Source organism: Sinocyclocheilus grahami, unplaced genomic scaffold (genome assembly GCF_001515645.1).
Source record: "Sinocyclocheilus grahami isolate Dianchi unplaced genomic scaffold, SAMN03320097.WGS_v1.1 scaffold181.1, whole genome shotgun sequence".
NCBI classification, from domain to species: Eukaryota; Metazoa; Chordata; class Actinopteri; order Cypriniformes; family Cyprinidae; genus Sinocyclocheilus; species Sinocyclocheilus grahami.
In genome coordinates, this window is record NW_015505360.1 from 1,080,527 (window position 1) to 1,097,578 (window position 17,052).

At 37.2% G+C, this 17,052-nt stretch overlaps 1 protein-coding gene across 1 annotated transcript in view; it reads left to right on the forward strand.

Annotated features, from left to right (window-relative positions):
* Positions 1-17,052, forward strand: part of LOC107594277 (polycystin-1) — an 87,914-nt gene that overhangs the window by 26,535 nt on the left and 44,327 nt on the right. Inside the window, exons 6-11 of the mRNA XM_016284266.1 lie at positions 1,877-2,157; positions 2,557-2,950; positions 4,813-4,990; positions 9,198-9,412; positions 11,679-11,800; positions 13,575-13,722. Coding sequence (XP_016139752.1) covers positions 1,877-2,157; positions 2,557-2,950; positions 4,813-4,990; positions 9,198-9,412; positions 11,679-11,800; positions 13,575-13,722 — 1,338 coding nt within the window. The remainder of the gene's footprint in view (positions 1-1,876; positions 2,158-2,556; positions 2,951-4,812; positions 4,991-9,197; positions 9,413-11,678; positions 11,801-13,574; positions 13,723-17,052) is intronic.

Sequence of the window (17,052 nt, forward strand, 5' to 3'; positions counted from 1 at the left end):
AATTATGCAGTATTGATGTGCACATGATTTGTTATTTTCTACTTTTGATATGAAACAATCTCTCAGCTTTCAAATTCTGTGCATTTTACTACAAAATTCAACCAATAAGTACCGTTTTCTGTGGCTTGACAGATCGCTGTATCTACCTGTACAGTTAAAGCGGCAGCGCTGAGCAAATGTGAACCGATCATCTCTTCTTTGATACTAGTTACAGCACGAAATAAACATGAATGAACATCAGAAGTAATGTTAAAAGAAACAGTACAACATACTATCATGTCTCATGTAATCACTCAATCGGTGTTTCAACCGCGTCAATAAAACAGCTTGTAAACAATGCCACGTAACGTTTCGTTTACCTCAGAAAAGCCATTCAGGTGCCATAAACTCAATAGTTAGCTAGAAAAAGAACTACAAAGGAGTGTTTTGTTAAATATATGCACTAGATCACATATTGATTATATTTTTCCTTGAACTGTTCTTTAATATTTAATATATGTTTTTATGACCGTTTAAATGTTTACATTAAACAAACAAACTAAATATAATTAGTGTAGAAACATAATAATTTAATTTAAGAAAAACTTCCTTAATGCTGCAGTCCGTAACTTTTTTTGGTTAAAAATGATCCAAAATCAATATTTGAGCAAGTACATAACCAGCCAGTGTTCAAAACTATCGCCTTACTTTAGCCCGATTCACAACGGTCAGCTTATTATAATGTTTTCTAATTTGAGTGGTACAGGTAGGTTTTCGCGGGAAATTCGAGCATGGCACTGCGTCATTACGTCACGTCTGTAAACATAAAGAAGTTGCCCCGGCTACTAGGATCCTGCAGGTGGTGAATCGTTTATAGCCTTTTTTCACAGCAGCCAGAATAATTAAATGTATAATTTTGATGGCGGATTGTAATCCAGAAAGGATTATGTGTTTATGAAACAAATTATATTCCAGTTATAAATGTGCTTCTGATTACAGATAGCCTGGGATTACAAAGATTTGTATTTTAAAGAAAACCAGCTCAAAGGGAGCATAATTTGCTTTTTAAAAGAATTTCTTAATATGAAATGCGAAGAGTATGACAATTAGAGATTAGATTGTGCAGAATTTTAAATCTACACCCTAATACACACTACTCATAGTCACCAATGCTGATGTTGTTAACATGAATCATTTGAGAATAAAGTATAACAATAATAATAATTTGAACGGTTTGATGTGATATGAGCTAACCGATCTTTAGATTTAATCCCCATTGGTAGTGAGATTTATGGTAATGCTTTTTTCCTCAGGTGGCAGGAACAACCGTGGCAGACGTGTTACTCACTTGTTCAGATGGCAATATACAGTGAAAATTCTTATTTGGGTCATATTCCAAGACGTAGGCTAGAATCTGTGATTGCGATGTACAGTGAATATCCACATCGGTGCGGTGACTGACTGCCACACATACTCTTCAGAACATTAGATTCATCCGCACTGGAGCCGAGCCGACACACAACCCACGCAAGCTAGATAATTCCGCACACAGCTGCAATTCCAGGTTTTCAAACAGAGATGGCGACAAAGAGGCAAAACTTATGGACTGCAGCTTTAAGTGCAAATGTTTCTATATGAATCAGTTGTTCATTTTAACCATTACCATATCCAAATGAATCGATATCATAAATTGAATCGAATCGCAAGCTAGTAAATCGAAATTGATTTAAATTGTGAAATTTGTGTCAGTACTCAGCACTAATCATTACCTTTACCTGCTTACCTTCATTTGATGGTTAGCCCACACCAAATGTAACATTTCTAGAAAATGGGACATAGGTTTTCATTTGATTCCGAGCTTTGAATTGGCCGTTGCTGTCTCGCTGTCATCTCTCAGGGCTGACGTACGCAGGCTGTCTACAGGACGAGGAGCATGCGGCAGGCGTGGAGCTGGTCATCTTCTCCTCATCCACTCCCGGTTCGTTCTCGCGTCAGGAATGCAACTCCAAATGCTTCCATGAGAACCAGCTCTACGGCGGTCTGGGTCAGCAGAGAGAGTGTCTGTGCAGCACCAACTCCGAGCCCAATCACATCAGCGAGTCCCAGTGTTCGGCCGCGTGCTCGGACCCGCTGGTCATGAAGGAGTGCCGCTGGACTGTGGCGCAGGACGTGTTTCAGGTCTGTGTGAAGAGGTTCAGGTTGTTAACTTCCTCTAGAGTTGATTAGACTCATGTGATCAGTCACTCAGACTTAGATGAGCTCACCTATGGGCTGTAACCAAATTCACATAGTGTTTGCTTTATATAGTTTTCATGATTAGAATGAATGCATTTCAAATCATGGTACACTATAAATATTTCACAAAAAATACCTGGATTGTGTACAATTCCTGGGGGATTTTTAAAAAGTATATAGCCATGCATACTTTTTGGGTGTAATATTACCCATAATGCATTGCGCTGTGAGGTAGAGTGGCATGCTGCGTACTAAAAAGTATATACTTTACCATTGTCAGTTTTAGAATTTGAGAACCCAAACTTTTGAATGCTAGAGTTTGAATTCGCTCTCCGCCCACAGGTGAATTTCTCCGCCTCTCTTCCTTCTCGCCGTGTGTCTGTTCATTCTGAGGCTGTCCTGTCTGTCGCCTCGTCCGTCTTCCCTGCCTCTTTCTCATGGGACTTCGGTGACCTTTCACCCCGGGTCAACACCTCTACACCCAACACCACGGTGAGGCATAAGTACGGTGTCCCGGGACGGTACCAGGCTCAAGTGAGTCTCTCAGCGGGTCACCAGGAGATCATGGCGCAGGGGAACATGAGCGTGGAACTGCCCCCTCGACTCGAGCTCCACTGCCCCGAATTCATAGTGGCCGATCAGAGCCTGGAGGAGGCGGTTTCTCTGGTCAACTGGGGCGGAGTGGGCATAACAGTGGACTGGAGGATCATGAAGGATGGAAGAGAGATAGCAAGAGGTACAAGACAAAATATATGCTATAATGTAAACATATCAGAATGATTTCTGAAGATCATGTGACACTGAAGACTGGAGTAATGATGCTGAAAATTCAGCTTTGCATCACAGAAATAAATTACATTTTAAAACTTTATTTATATATATATATATATATATATATATATATATATACTGTATATATATATATAAACAGTTATTTTAAATTGTAATAATATTTCACAATATTATTGTTTTTACTGTATTTTTGATCAAATAAATGCAGCAGAATACACTTGTTTCAGAATAATCTAAAAATCTTACTGATCCCAAATATTATATCATATCATATCATATATATCATATCATATATCATATTATATTATATCATATTAAAGCATTAGAAATTGGTTGTGTATTCAAAAGTAATCAAATAAAATATCTAAAAATATATTTATTGTGATTTGAGCTAAAGAAACTATTTATGATACTGTTGTCATCAGATTTTAATGAGATGAATCTACTTTTAACAGTTTATTAGTACTGAATGAAATACAATTCATAATAGACATTTCTCTGCAATTTTGGATAGTTTTTTTTTCACTATATTCATCCCAGTGCATTTTAGGATTGTTATCACAAAGGATAAATGCCATGTTGTCTCTCAGCTGTAGCATAATGATTTAAAACTGACTTTTTGTCAGGAATGTGCCTTGAAATGCCTAGATAGGCAGCTCACTACCGTACTTACAATCACATACAAACTGGCACAATCTTGATGACACATTCTCACAGGCGCGATTATGTCAGGACAGCTCAGATGTAACACGCTCTGAAATGACCATGGGACTGTCTCTCAAAATATCCTGCTTTTCATGATCTATCAAGCCATAAATGTCCCATCTCTTACACAAAGCATGGCTGTCCCTGTCGAGCGATGGCATGTGAAGATTCTCTCGTTTGTTTATCAGCCCTGCAGAGATCTGTCCGTCATTGTTTGCTTTGAGAGAACAGATAAAAGTGCACTGCGCTGATCCCAAGAGGAGGGACGAGAAGAACACGGGTTACAGAAGCAGAGGAAATCATTACTGATTTACTTACAGTGGGAAAAACAATGCCTAATCCAATTTACCATAGACAATAAACAGGCTTATCAGCTTTTAAAACATATTGTCGTTAACATCCGATTACAATCATCTGTCACTTGGTAGAAGCTCATGAAATTAGACGTCAACATGAAAAGGTTGAATGAGATCATCAAAAACCATGAACGAAACATAAGATTTAAAAATTACCCAGATGACATTTAATATAGGTTAATGACTTATAAAATTACTTATCCATAAAAGTTTATAATAAATAAACAGTGATTTGTACAGTGAATTATTGGCTTTTTTTTGTTGTTGCACTGAAATCTCAGTGATATGTTGATATGCTTTTTATGGTCATGTTTTTATCATTTTTTCAGCATATTTAGCATACACTCTCAACAATGCTGGGTTAAATACAACCCAGTGCTGGGTAAAATATGGACAAACCCAGCGATTGGGTTGTTTTCAACCAACAGTTGGGCTAAATGTTTAACCCAACCTTCTGGGCAGTAACCCAACAGCTGGATCAAAACAATCCAATTGCTGGGTTTGTCCATATTTTACCCAGCACTGGGTTGTATTTAACCCAGCATTTTTTAGTGTATAATATTTGCTCTTGTTTGTTTGTTTTTTAAAGTTAATATTAATTATGCATTATTAAAATTTGGGATTTTTCCAATCAGCCTGTTAAAATCAGCATATGAAAATGTTTTCTGAAGGATCATATGACACTAAAGATATTATAAATATATTATAAATAATATTTATTGAGTTGAACTTTCTGGCCCTTTAGCGGAGCCGCTGTGTTTGCCAGATGCGATCCATCACGCTGACTCATCCCGCTGTTTCCTGTTGGTGTCGGAGGAAGTCAGCTGGTCAGATGCACGTCGGAATTGTTCAGCCCGTGGGGGGGAGCTCGCCGTGGTGCATTCCCAAACCGTCCGGGACCTTCTGGCCCCTCGAATCACACAGTGAGTCTGAAACTGTAGAACAGCTTGAAATGCTTTTTCAACTGTTGTTAGAAACATCTGTAGACTAATTCCAAATTTAAACATTTTAAATCCCACTGCCAATGCAACATTTTCTACTGATACCTGTGCTGCTTTTTGAACCCCGCTTTCGTTTTCTTCACTCTCATCGAGTCCTGTAGAATTTCACTGTGAAACAGCAGCAGGGCACCATGGGAAATACCTTTTAAAGTCACTCTCAGTGCTGCCCAGTTCACGACCTGCAGTGAAAGGACTGAAAATGTGTGAGTTCCTCACAGGAACAGACAGAAAGGCCAGAAAATTCAAAGACCAGACTTGATGAAGTTCACAAGGAGACCAAAAACATGTCTTATATTGTGAAAAAGTGTCTTATTAGAATATTGAACGTGTGAAACCATTACAGACATAGAGCAAAAAATAGTTTAACATGAAAAGCAAAACAACATAAGATCGCGTTTTCCCTTTAAATTAAGTTTAATTTTGTTGCCCCAATTTTTCTAGTTTCAGTTCATCCAAAAATGAAAATTTGCTGAAAATGTACTCACCCTCAGGCCATCCAAGATATAGATTAGTTTGTTTCTTCGTCAGATTTGGAGAAATGTAGCATTGCATCACTTGTTCAGCAATGGATGCTCTGCAGTGAATGGGTGCCGTCAGAATGAGAGTCTAAACAGCTGATAAAAACAAATAACAATAAAACAAACAGCTGTTTGGACTCTCATTCTGACGGCACACATTCACTGCAGAGGATCCATTGGTGAACAAGTGATGCAATGCTTAATTTCTCTAAATCTGACGAAGAAACAAACTAATCTACATCTCGGATGCCCTGTGGGTAAGCAGATAAACATCAAATTAAAATTTTTGGGTGAACTATCCCTTTAAGTCCAAAGTCACATTTATTTATACAAAACGAAATGTTTCACTGCGGTAAGCCATGCTAAAGTTGCAAAAATTAATCAATTATGAAATTATTGTATTTTTTGAGCACCGCTATGTTGAATGAGCTACTGCTTTCCTTCAAGCCATCTTAGTAAATGATTTCAAATTGACTGGCTTGTAAACGAAAAATAGCACATTTGGACATGATTGGACTAAATGGGAAGTCCTTTCTGGCGATCATTATCGTTATTATTCACCAGCAGTGCACAAAACGTGTAAAACCTAAATTGCACAGTTGATATTCACAATTACAGCTTAATTATGAGCGATTTGTTTCCTCCAGATTCTTTGATTGACTTTTCCATCTCAGGGAATAATTTCCCACTGGTAATAATGCCATTGTGGAGGTATTCATGTGCACTAATCTTGTAAAAGCCATCATCCTGATGAGGCCTGAAGGCAGCATTAGCTCGGATGTGGACCTGATATTATGCTGATAGTCAAACGTCTCTATAGTTGAATTAACCCTGGCAGTGCTGCTTCCTTTTCTATCATACTCTAGTCTAGTCTTACAATTATAATTCTGATATTTGCAAATATGTTTCTAAATATTTCATCTTGATGTACACACACGTCCACTCAAAGTTTCAATACTTAATTTGTTTTGACTGAGTTTAGTTCTCATGATATTCAAAAACATTTTGATGTTTCTTCTTTAATTATTCTTATTATTCTAAGTCTTTAAATACTGAAAATAGTTTGTAGCATTTTATTTATTAATTTAAACTTGATTTTTATGCATTTTAAATTAATTCTTACAAACAATTCCTTGACGATTGCAATGGCACAGTAGCATAAGGATAGAACAAAGGACATAGAAAACACAAAAAACATGCCTAGATACTTACATATTTAATTATATATTATAGTTAAATTTTATGTTTTTTTATGATTTGGTAGAATCTTTATTTATTTATATATTTTAAATGTTAAAATTATTTATGTATTTATTAATATGTTTTCATGTATTTTTAATGTTTTTAAAAAGATGATTTAGAATGATCATTATTTATACATTTATATAAAAGTTTAAAAAAGATTTGATAGGTTGGATCAGTTATTTATTTATTCATTTATTTATGTATTAAATTTTTTTTTTTTAGTTCATTCGTTTATTTTGTTTTTAATTTATTAATTTTTTTAAATGAGGAATCTAAAAGGAAAAGCATGTTCCGTCCACACTAGTTTTTAAAAGCTTTACAGGACGCACTTCATGTTGCTGGAATCTAGACAAAGAAGAAACTCAAATATCAGAGAGTTTTCATTGGTTTTGCTCACTACATCATTACCATAGATTCATTCAGTGTTTTCACGACTTGTTAGAAAATGTGAAAACTAAAAAATAAGTAGCACATCTGCTGAAACAGCTGTGGAAATACGTTACACTCCAGGAGGGAGGAGACGCCAGTTCTGTGTGTGTGTGTGTGTGTGTGTGTGTGAGTGTTTCTTGTCTTCTGTTCCACACCCATCATTAATTTGAGGGCAGAGCTTCCACTGACCAAAGCAAGAGAGAAAGAGAGCAAGACAGAACGAGTGTTGGAGGAAGTGTGTTTTCTATCTCTTTAACCTGCTGCAGATGGACCACATACCCCAAACACACACACACACACACACACACACACACACACGTCTTATGTAAGAATGCACAAGTGAATAGACCACTTTTTATTGTTTCTTTTCTGGCGCAAAGAGTCATGTTTTTTGTCCCTTTCTTTCCCCTTCTCTTTTCTTCTCTTTCGTTTGTAGTTTTACAGATGTGAGATGTTGGCTTCAGCCCATTACAACCATGAGTGTGTGTGTGTGTTTGGTGTAATAGGCCTGTCAAAGGCTGTGGCATTACTACTGGCGGTCTGGGCGGGGAAAAAATGTTGTTTTCACAAAAATACTTGCATTACAATTCAAAACAGAAAAATAATTCAAATTCTTCAGAAGAATGTTCTTAAAAATCATCATAAATAATTTCTTAGAGTTAGGATAAACTCTAATTTGTTTTAAATCCCCTAAGGTAAGGCCTGTCATTTTATTCTAAAAACAAAAAGAAAAAAATATATATATACACTGAACAAAATTATAAACGCACTTTTGTTTTTGCCCCCATTTTTCATGAGCTGAACTCAAAAGATCTAAGACTTTTTCTATGTACACAAAAGGCCTATTTCTCTCAAATATTATTCACAAATCTGTCTAAATCTGTGTTAGTGAGCACTTCTCCTTTGCCGAGATAATCCATCCACCTCACAAGTGTGGCATATCAAGATGCTGATTAGACAGCATGATTATTGCACAGGTGTGCCTTAGGCTGGCCACAATAAAAGGCCACTCTAAAATGTGCAGTTTTATCACACAGCACAATGCCACAGATGTCATAGATTTTAGGGAGCGTGCAATTGGCATGCTGACTGCAGGAATGTCCACCAGAGCTGTTTCCCGTGAATTGAAGGTTAATTTCTCTACCATAAGCCGTCTCCAAAGGCGTTTCAGAGAATTTGGCAGTACATCCAACCGTACGTGTATTTATAATCAAATAAATGCAGCCTTGGTGTAACCACACCAGCCCAGGACCTCCACATTCAGCATCTTCACCTCCAAGATCGTCTGAGACCAGCCACCAGGACAGCTGCTGCAACAATCGGTTTGCATAACCAAAGAATATCTGCACAAACTGTCAGAAACCGTCTCAGGGAAGCTCATCTGCATGCTCGTCGTCCTCATCGGGGTCTCGACCGGACTGCAGTTCGTCGTCGTAACCGCCTTGAGTGGGCAAATGCTCACATTCGATGGCGTCTGGCACTTTGGAGAGGTGTTCTCTTTACGGATGAATCCCGGTTTTCACTGTACAGGGCAGATGGCAGACAGCGTGTATGGCGTCGTGTGGGTGAGCGGTTTGCTGATGTCAACGTTGTGGATCGACTGGCCCATGGTGGCGGTGGGGTTATGGTATGGCCTTTTGTGTACATAGAAAAGATCTTAGATCTTTGAGTTCAGCTCATGAAAAATGGGGGCAAAACCTATTTGGTTCTGGTTTCATTCACCATTTTTATGGTGGATTGAAGGCAAATGAAACTTCAAAATGATCAGAGTCCCGTCGGGTTCATTAAGGCACACATTCCCCTTGGCTGCTGCTTTATTAGGGTTATTATATAAATGTTTTTTATTCTCTTTTTTAAAGGAGCTATTTCTTTTAGGCCCAGGAACAGCTCTGGGGTCTCGTTTGTGATGATGCTGTCGGTGTTTGTGTGCATTGCAGGGAGCGCGGCGTGTGGTTGGGTTTGAGCGATCAGTACTCTCCCCGTGTCCTGCGCTGGGTGGACGGTTCGGAGGTCCTGACGGGGGAGGAGGGCACAAGGGACCGGGCCACGCTGCAGCCTGGAAAAATGTGTGTGTCACTGGATGGCAGCGGGCAGCCCAGCTCACATTCCTGCACCGCCAAACGAGCTTTTGTCTGCCAGTTCACACGCCAAGGTAAACAACACACCTCTGGAATCTATAGCTCCAGTCTGCATACTATAAATACTAGTATGCACCATTTGGATTGGTGCATCCAAAATATAAAAAAATGCTTGCATGTGCATGCAATTTTATTGCCCACAACTTCTTGCAAAATGGAAGAATGGCATTTGCACTAGTTATTAATCATATTTTTTGTACAAAAATGGGGACAAGTTCTACCATTTTGAAATTAATAATAACAAATGCAAGCTCATGCATTGCGCACACACATACTAGATCTCAAAGTCTACAGCTGCATCCCAGTTTGCGTATAATATACTGTAGTATGCATCATTTAAATTGGTGCATCCCAAATTTTTTGTAATTAAATGACAACAAAAGTCCTACTATTTGAAATAATAATTATATGTATATATATATATATATATATATATATATATATATATATATATATATATATATATAGCACAAAAATGTTGACAAAAGTCCACCTTTTTTTAATAATAATAAAGTAGTAGTAGTAGTAGTAGTATACTTTATTGTCCTCAAGAGGAAAATTGTTATGGACTACATGTTATGGACTAAAGGTAATATAAATGTAATCTGACATTATTAAAAGCAAAATAATGTATTAATTTATTTAAAAATATAAATTATGCTTTATTATTAAAAGCACTTTTAAGGCAAGGGTTACTTTATATAGCATACATTACAGATTACTTCAAAACAGCTTCACAGTAATACACCGGAAAATAAATTGTAATACAGTGTAAATATTGCAAAATGTATAAATTATAAAATTAATTCAGTTGTAAATGCTGCAAACTCCATACATTATAAAACTAATTCAGCTTTAAAGCAGCTCTACAGAAAACAATAGTTTCATAATTTAGCTCAGTTTAATTCAGTGTTGATTCACTTTAGTTCAGTAGCAGTGTGTTGCAAAGTTCATTAGTTCTGAAACAGACTTCAGCTGTGAAGCAGCTCTACAGAAGCAATAGTTCTGTCAGGACCACTATCGTCAAAGATGATTGACAATTAGCATACAGTTTGGATTGGCGGTATGGTTCTGTTCTGGGCAAGAACTCCCTGCGCATCTATGCAGCCTAGCATGGATGAGAGCAGGGAGAGCTGCAATAATCCCCCAGGGTAAACAGAACAGAACTAACATAAATGTATTGCAGATATTGTTAAAGTTCAATAATGTTATGTACACATTTTAGAATTAGTCTGATTCAAGGAGAATCAGAAGGCTGAATCCCGACTGACAGAGGAGGAGTTGGGGATGGAGGAGGGTAATTAGCTATTGAGCAATGCGAAAACTGCTGATAATACTGAGGGACCTTATATATGAATGCTTAGATAGGTGTCATATTCCCATAGGTAGATGGGGATCAGCTGAAGGTCAGCTGATGCGAGCTTGACTAACGTGACCTGCCAGAACTAACACTATGCTTGATTGTCATTATGCAGCTCAAGTCAATTTTGTTTTAACACTAAAAATAGTAAATGCATCTTTTCTGCTAAATATGACGCAGGCACTCTTTAGTGTGCAGCAGAAGTGTGTGCATTGGGATGCGTCTGATTATCACCAAACAAGTTAATCTAAGCTATATAACCAGTTATTCATGCTGCAATCTGATTGGTCAGGGGAGTTGACCTGCTTCAATCATGCCACTCAAAGCACACGAGCAAAGTTCAAATTGACACAGAATGATATAAATAATATTTTCTTTGAATTGCCATTGGAAATGACCTTACAGTGACCATTGCTGCTTTGAAGGTCTGTACCATTTTAGTGTAGCAAATTCAGCAGATAAAATTAAATTCAAATGATAAATTCCCAAATAACGGTCGCTAAAAATGTATTGCACTTTCAAATTGAAACGGCAGATATATTATGTCACGGCACACAGTTATTCCCTTTGCACCCAGTTGAGCTCAATTCACATATTATTCTCTCCCTGATGGGAAATTCAGCTTTTTTCTTTTCATTATTCAAAGTATGATGCATTGAACACCTCAGAATGGTGATGCATAGAAAGATCAAAACACGCACAGCAGCTCAAACAGCAGTCAAACTGCTGAAGCCGATTCATTCAGTAACGCTGCAGGTGTGTGTTTGTGTGCTCAGCTTTACATATTGAGAAAACTGATTCATGTGATAACGAGTGCTGATGGGACAGACGTGTCTCGAGTCTGAATGCACACAGGACACTCTTTTCAGTTGCATTTGGACGCCTGATAAGCAGCTGGAGATGTCTGTGTTTGTTTGCAGTGCGTGTTCCTGATGGCGCTGTGTATACAGTGGGCACCACTGTGTTTCATTCCCACAGTCCTCTGAGCAGCCCCACAGCGACACACACCTCTGTGCCCAACACACCCGCTGGAAGCGTAGAGGTACACACACACACTCTCTCACACACACACACACACACACACTCTCTCTCTCTCTCGCACACACACACACACTCTCTCTCTCTCTCGCACACACACACACACTCTCTCTCTCTCTCGCACACACACACACACACACACACTTGTCTGGTCAGCTATCCTTGCGGGGACTCTCCATAGGCGTAATGTTTTTTTCTACTGTACAGACCGTATATACTATTGCCCTACACCAACCCTACCCCTCACAGGAAACTTTCTGCATTTTTAGATTTTCAAAAAACTTAATTCTGTATGATTTATAAGCTTTTGTACCTGTGGGGACCACAATTTAGGTCCCCACCGTGACACGAGTCCCCATGAGTCTGTGTGTAGTCAGGTTTAAGTCCCCACCAGGATATATAAACCAGTACACACTCTCTCTCTCACACACACACACACACACACACACACACACTCCTTCAGAACTAGTATAGAGCCGAAAAGGTTTTTAAATTAACTGTGTATTTTTGTATTTGTATGTTCACCAAGAGAAATAATTTTTATTGAAATGTTGTATGAAGCCTGTTTGTGTATTGTTTGTATCGTTTGGTGTACATATCAATCAATCGATCCATCAATCAATTCATGCATACATATTAATTATAATTTTTTTTATGTAATTTTTTGTTTAAATTTTTACCATGAAAAATTAAATACGTTCAATCAAATTTTTTTAATCTTATATAGTTAGGAAATAAGAAGCCCATTTGTTTATTGTTTGTATCTTTTGGGGTAAAAATTTAATCAATAAATCAATCACTCCATACATATATACATACATACTTTTATTGTAATTTTAAAAAATATATACTTGTATTTTTACCATGAAATATCTCAGAAATTCAATCAAATTTAAAGATCTTATATACTGTAGTTTTTATTGTAATGTTGTAAAGTGTTTTTTTTGTGTATCTTTTGGTATAAAATGCAGTAAAGGAATAATCATAAATACATACATACATACACAAAAAATATATAAATTTATTTGTATTTTCACCAGGACAAAATCTAAGAAGTTAATCAAATTAAAATATGATCAATCAATCAATACATACATGCATAAAAAAAAATATTTTTAAAATTATATTTATTTGTAATTTTACCCAGACAAATTCTAGGAATTTAATCAAATTTAACGATCTCAAATAATTTATAGTGTAATATTTTAAGATACAATAAAATACAAAATAGGTGTAAAAAATATGAAGGTGAATGAATTTAGCGATTTAGTGACATCCATTAATAAAACTGCACATCCAATTACTGTAATTACTGCAGGTGCTTTTAGCTGTCATTAACAAATCATATCTGAGGCCGTGAGGTTATCTCATAATTTCAGTGATCCTGATGACCGCATGTTAGTGTGTTTCATTTGCAGCCACAGTAACACTGCAGTATGTGCGAACAGAACTCTAAATGGACCATTTTGTAGTAAATTGTACCTGCTTTTACTCAGCATGCCATCTGGTATTGATTGAAAATACAAACCTAATTCTATTTACTTGTCAATGTAGTGCACATTATAACTGCTGTTAGTTTTGGCTTTTTTGCACTTTAAATGAAACTATTTTTGGTATAGGATATATATATAATATTTATGTATATGTGTTTTTGTTTTCTTTCGCTTCTATACAGAAATATACACCAGCTTGGACAGACATTGTGGTGATTAATGTATGATCTGCTCTGAGCTTTGGTTTGGTGATGTTGACTTGTTTACGTGTGTGTTTGTGTGCAGCTGCTGCTGTTCCCAGGACTGAGTTTTCTGAGCGCAGGACGGCTGTCGTCTCTGGAGCTGATCACACAGCCTTTGAGTGCAAACACTCAGCTACGCTTTCAGGTGTACCGAGCACACTGCCAGAGACTCACACACAAGCTGCTGCCAGGTACAACACACACACACACACACACACACACACACACACACACACACACTAGATTCATCTAAATGAGGACATACTGTACACTACTGTTCAAAACTCTGGGGCCTGTAGGATTTTACAATATGCTCACCAAGGCTGCATTTATTTGATTATAAATACAGTAAAAACTGTAATATTGTGAAATATTGTTACAATTTAAAATTAATGACTCTATGTGAATATATGTTAAAATGTAATATATTGCTGTGATCAAAGCTGAATTTTCAGCATCATTACTCCAGTCTTCAGTGTCACATGATCTTCAGAAATCATTCTAATATGCTGATTTGCTGCTCAAGAAACATTTCTGATTATTATCAATGTTGAAAACAGCTGTGCTGCTTCATCTTTTTGCAGGAACCAATATAAACGCCTTAGTTCAAATGGCAGCGCGATCATCTCTTCCTCTTTACTACTAGTTTTAACACGAAATAAACATGAATGAACATCTAATGCCTCATGTAATCGCTCAATCAGCGTTTCAACCGCAGAAAGTTGTCAATAAAACAGCTTGTAAACAAAACTTCACGTAGCATTTCATTTACCTCAGGCAGTCATCAGTGTCCACAGCTGGTTAGTGCGCTATAAATGAAGTCTAGAAAAGAGCATTTTGCGAAATATTAGACTATTTTTTATCATTTAGAAGTTCATTTAAAAACTGCATTATGTGCAGTTTACATGATTGCATACATTTTTTTTTTAGTTGATTGTTGCTTGTTATTTTTTTTTTAAATAAATAGTAATTAAATTTCAGTTTGGGCTCTGTTGTTAACTGTAATGTAAAAGGGCTCACTATAGTTTTGAGCATAAGCCAAGGTAGATTTTTATTAGTCCCTAATTTGAATTTAATTAAAAAAAATTTTTTTAAATGTATGTTTAGTTTTTCCCCCTGCTTTACCGAAACGGTACCGAACCGTGACATCAAAACTGAGGTACGTACCGAACCGTCATGTTTGTGTACCGTTACACCCCTAATACATATACAGTATATATACAGTGGGTACGGAAAGTATTCAGACCCCCTTAAATTTTTCACTCTTTGTTATATTGCAGCCATTTGCTAAAATCATTTAAGTTAATTTTTTTTCCTCATTAATGTACACACAGCACCCCATATCGACAGAAAAACACAGAATTGTTGACATTTTTGCAGATTTATTAAAAAAGAAAAACTGAAATATCACATGGCCCTAAGTATTCAGACCCTTTGCTGTGACACTCATATATTTAACTCAGGTGCTGTCCATTTCTTCTGATCATCCTTGAGATGGTTCTACACCTTCATTTGAGTCCAGCTGTGTTTGATTATACTGATTGGACTTGATTAGGAAAGCCACACACCTGTCTATATAAGACCTTACAGCTCACAGTGCATGTCAGAGCAAATGAGAATCATGAGGTCAAAAGAACTGCCTGAAGAGCTCAGAGACAGAAATGTGGCAAGGCACAGATCTGGCCACACAGTTGAGGTGTACCTACGATGAAAATTACAGATCTCTCCATTCTTTGTAAGTGGGAAAACTTGAAAAATCGGCAGTGTATCAAATACTTATTTGCCCCACTGTATGTGTGTGTGTGTGTTTTCCAGATTTAGATTTTCAGATTCAGATTTAGCTTGCTTGTGAGGACATTCATGTCCCCAAACTAAAGTTGAGTTCACACTCCTGTACATTCACCGCTGTAGTTTCTCTCTCAATCTCTCTCACCCTTTCAATCCCCTGAAACAGACACTAGATTCATATTCATAAATCAGATTAATCTGGAGATGTTCCAGAAAGACGAATCTGGAAAGCATGTGGATGAGAAATGGAGAGAGAGAGAGAGTGAGAGAGTGAGTGAGGGATTCTGTTGGCTCTGACTGATAACAGCACAGAGAGAGTCATCAAGGTCACTTTATGCTGCACGGACACCTTCCTATCTGAGCCGTTACCCAAAAACCTCTGCTGCTTCCTCCTGATCAATACAACATGAGCAGAGACAGAAGAATGACAAACATCAATCAATCCAACACTAAGAGATAAGCAGCACTGCCACTACAAGAAACAAAAAGAGCTAGCTGTAGTGGAAAAAGAGATATTATTATTGTTAATATTTATTTATTTATTTAAAGTTGCATTTACATGCCAGTGTGTCTATATGTAATGTTACTAATACTATGTTTAATTTAAATCTTTTAGATTTTAGACTGCACATTTCATCTGGCATCAGTTTCTTTCTTATTCGGAAAATCCAAGGTTACTCTGTCCAATAACTGGAGGTGTTACTTCAACACAGCATTTTTATTTCGAAATATTGTCATTGTTTACAGCATAACTTGCATTAAGGGATGCATTGCGTTTAAATATTCATAACTTCTTAAGGAATGGTTCACCTTATACATTTTGGTCTTATCCTCACACACAGCTATCATATGACTTTCCTTTAAGGCCGGGGTCTCCAAACTCAGTCCTGCAGAGTTTAACTCCAGCTCGCCTCAACACACCTGCCTGGAAGTTTCTAGTAAGCCTAGTAAGACCTTGATTGGCGGGTTCAGGTGTGTTTAATTAGGGTTGGAGCTGAGCTCTGCAGTACAGTGGCCCTCCAGGAGCAGGATTGGACACCCCTGCTTTAAGGAGTTGTGAGTATTAATGCGCCGTGTTACTCTCTGTACATTGACGCTATCTCTGGATGCCCATAGTCATGGTAACAGGCTTGTTTGATGACTTGGCCGTTTGCCGTGCAAGAACAGACTGGCAGACGGAGCTCTGAGATAAACAAACAAACAAACAAACACATGCATAAGCAGCTCTGCAAGCGATTAGTACACCAGAGTAGATCATAATTTTACTTTTAAATGAAATCAGATGTGGAGATTGTTCTCGGCGGACCAGATTTCGTTTTCTGCTGCCAGGCAAGCTCATTTCTTTGTTTCGATTGTGTTTGCAAACCGAGCGAACTAATAAACAACCTCAAGACACGAATCGACATGCCCAAAGTTCAGCTCTGGATCTGTTCAGTCAGGCTGCTGAGAAGAAATAGTCAAGTGAGCAGTGATCTCTGCTGTGTTTTACGGTTTTAATAATTTAATGATGAACTATATTTTAATGTTTACAGATTAAAGTTTGTTAGCTGATGAACAAACAAAGTACTACCAATCATGTAGTAGATTTTTGTATCTAAAATTAGTTAAGGTTTATGTACAGCATTCAGAAGTAATTATCTGCAAAGAAAAGCAATCTGTCAAAAGAATTTGCAATGTAAATATTCCATTAATGTTTTATATTAGTTTATATAAATTTCAATATCTGATATAAT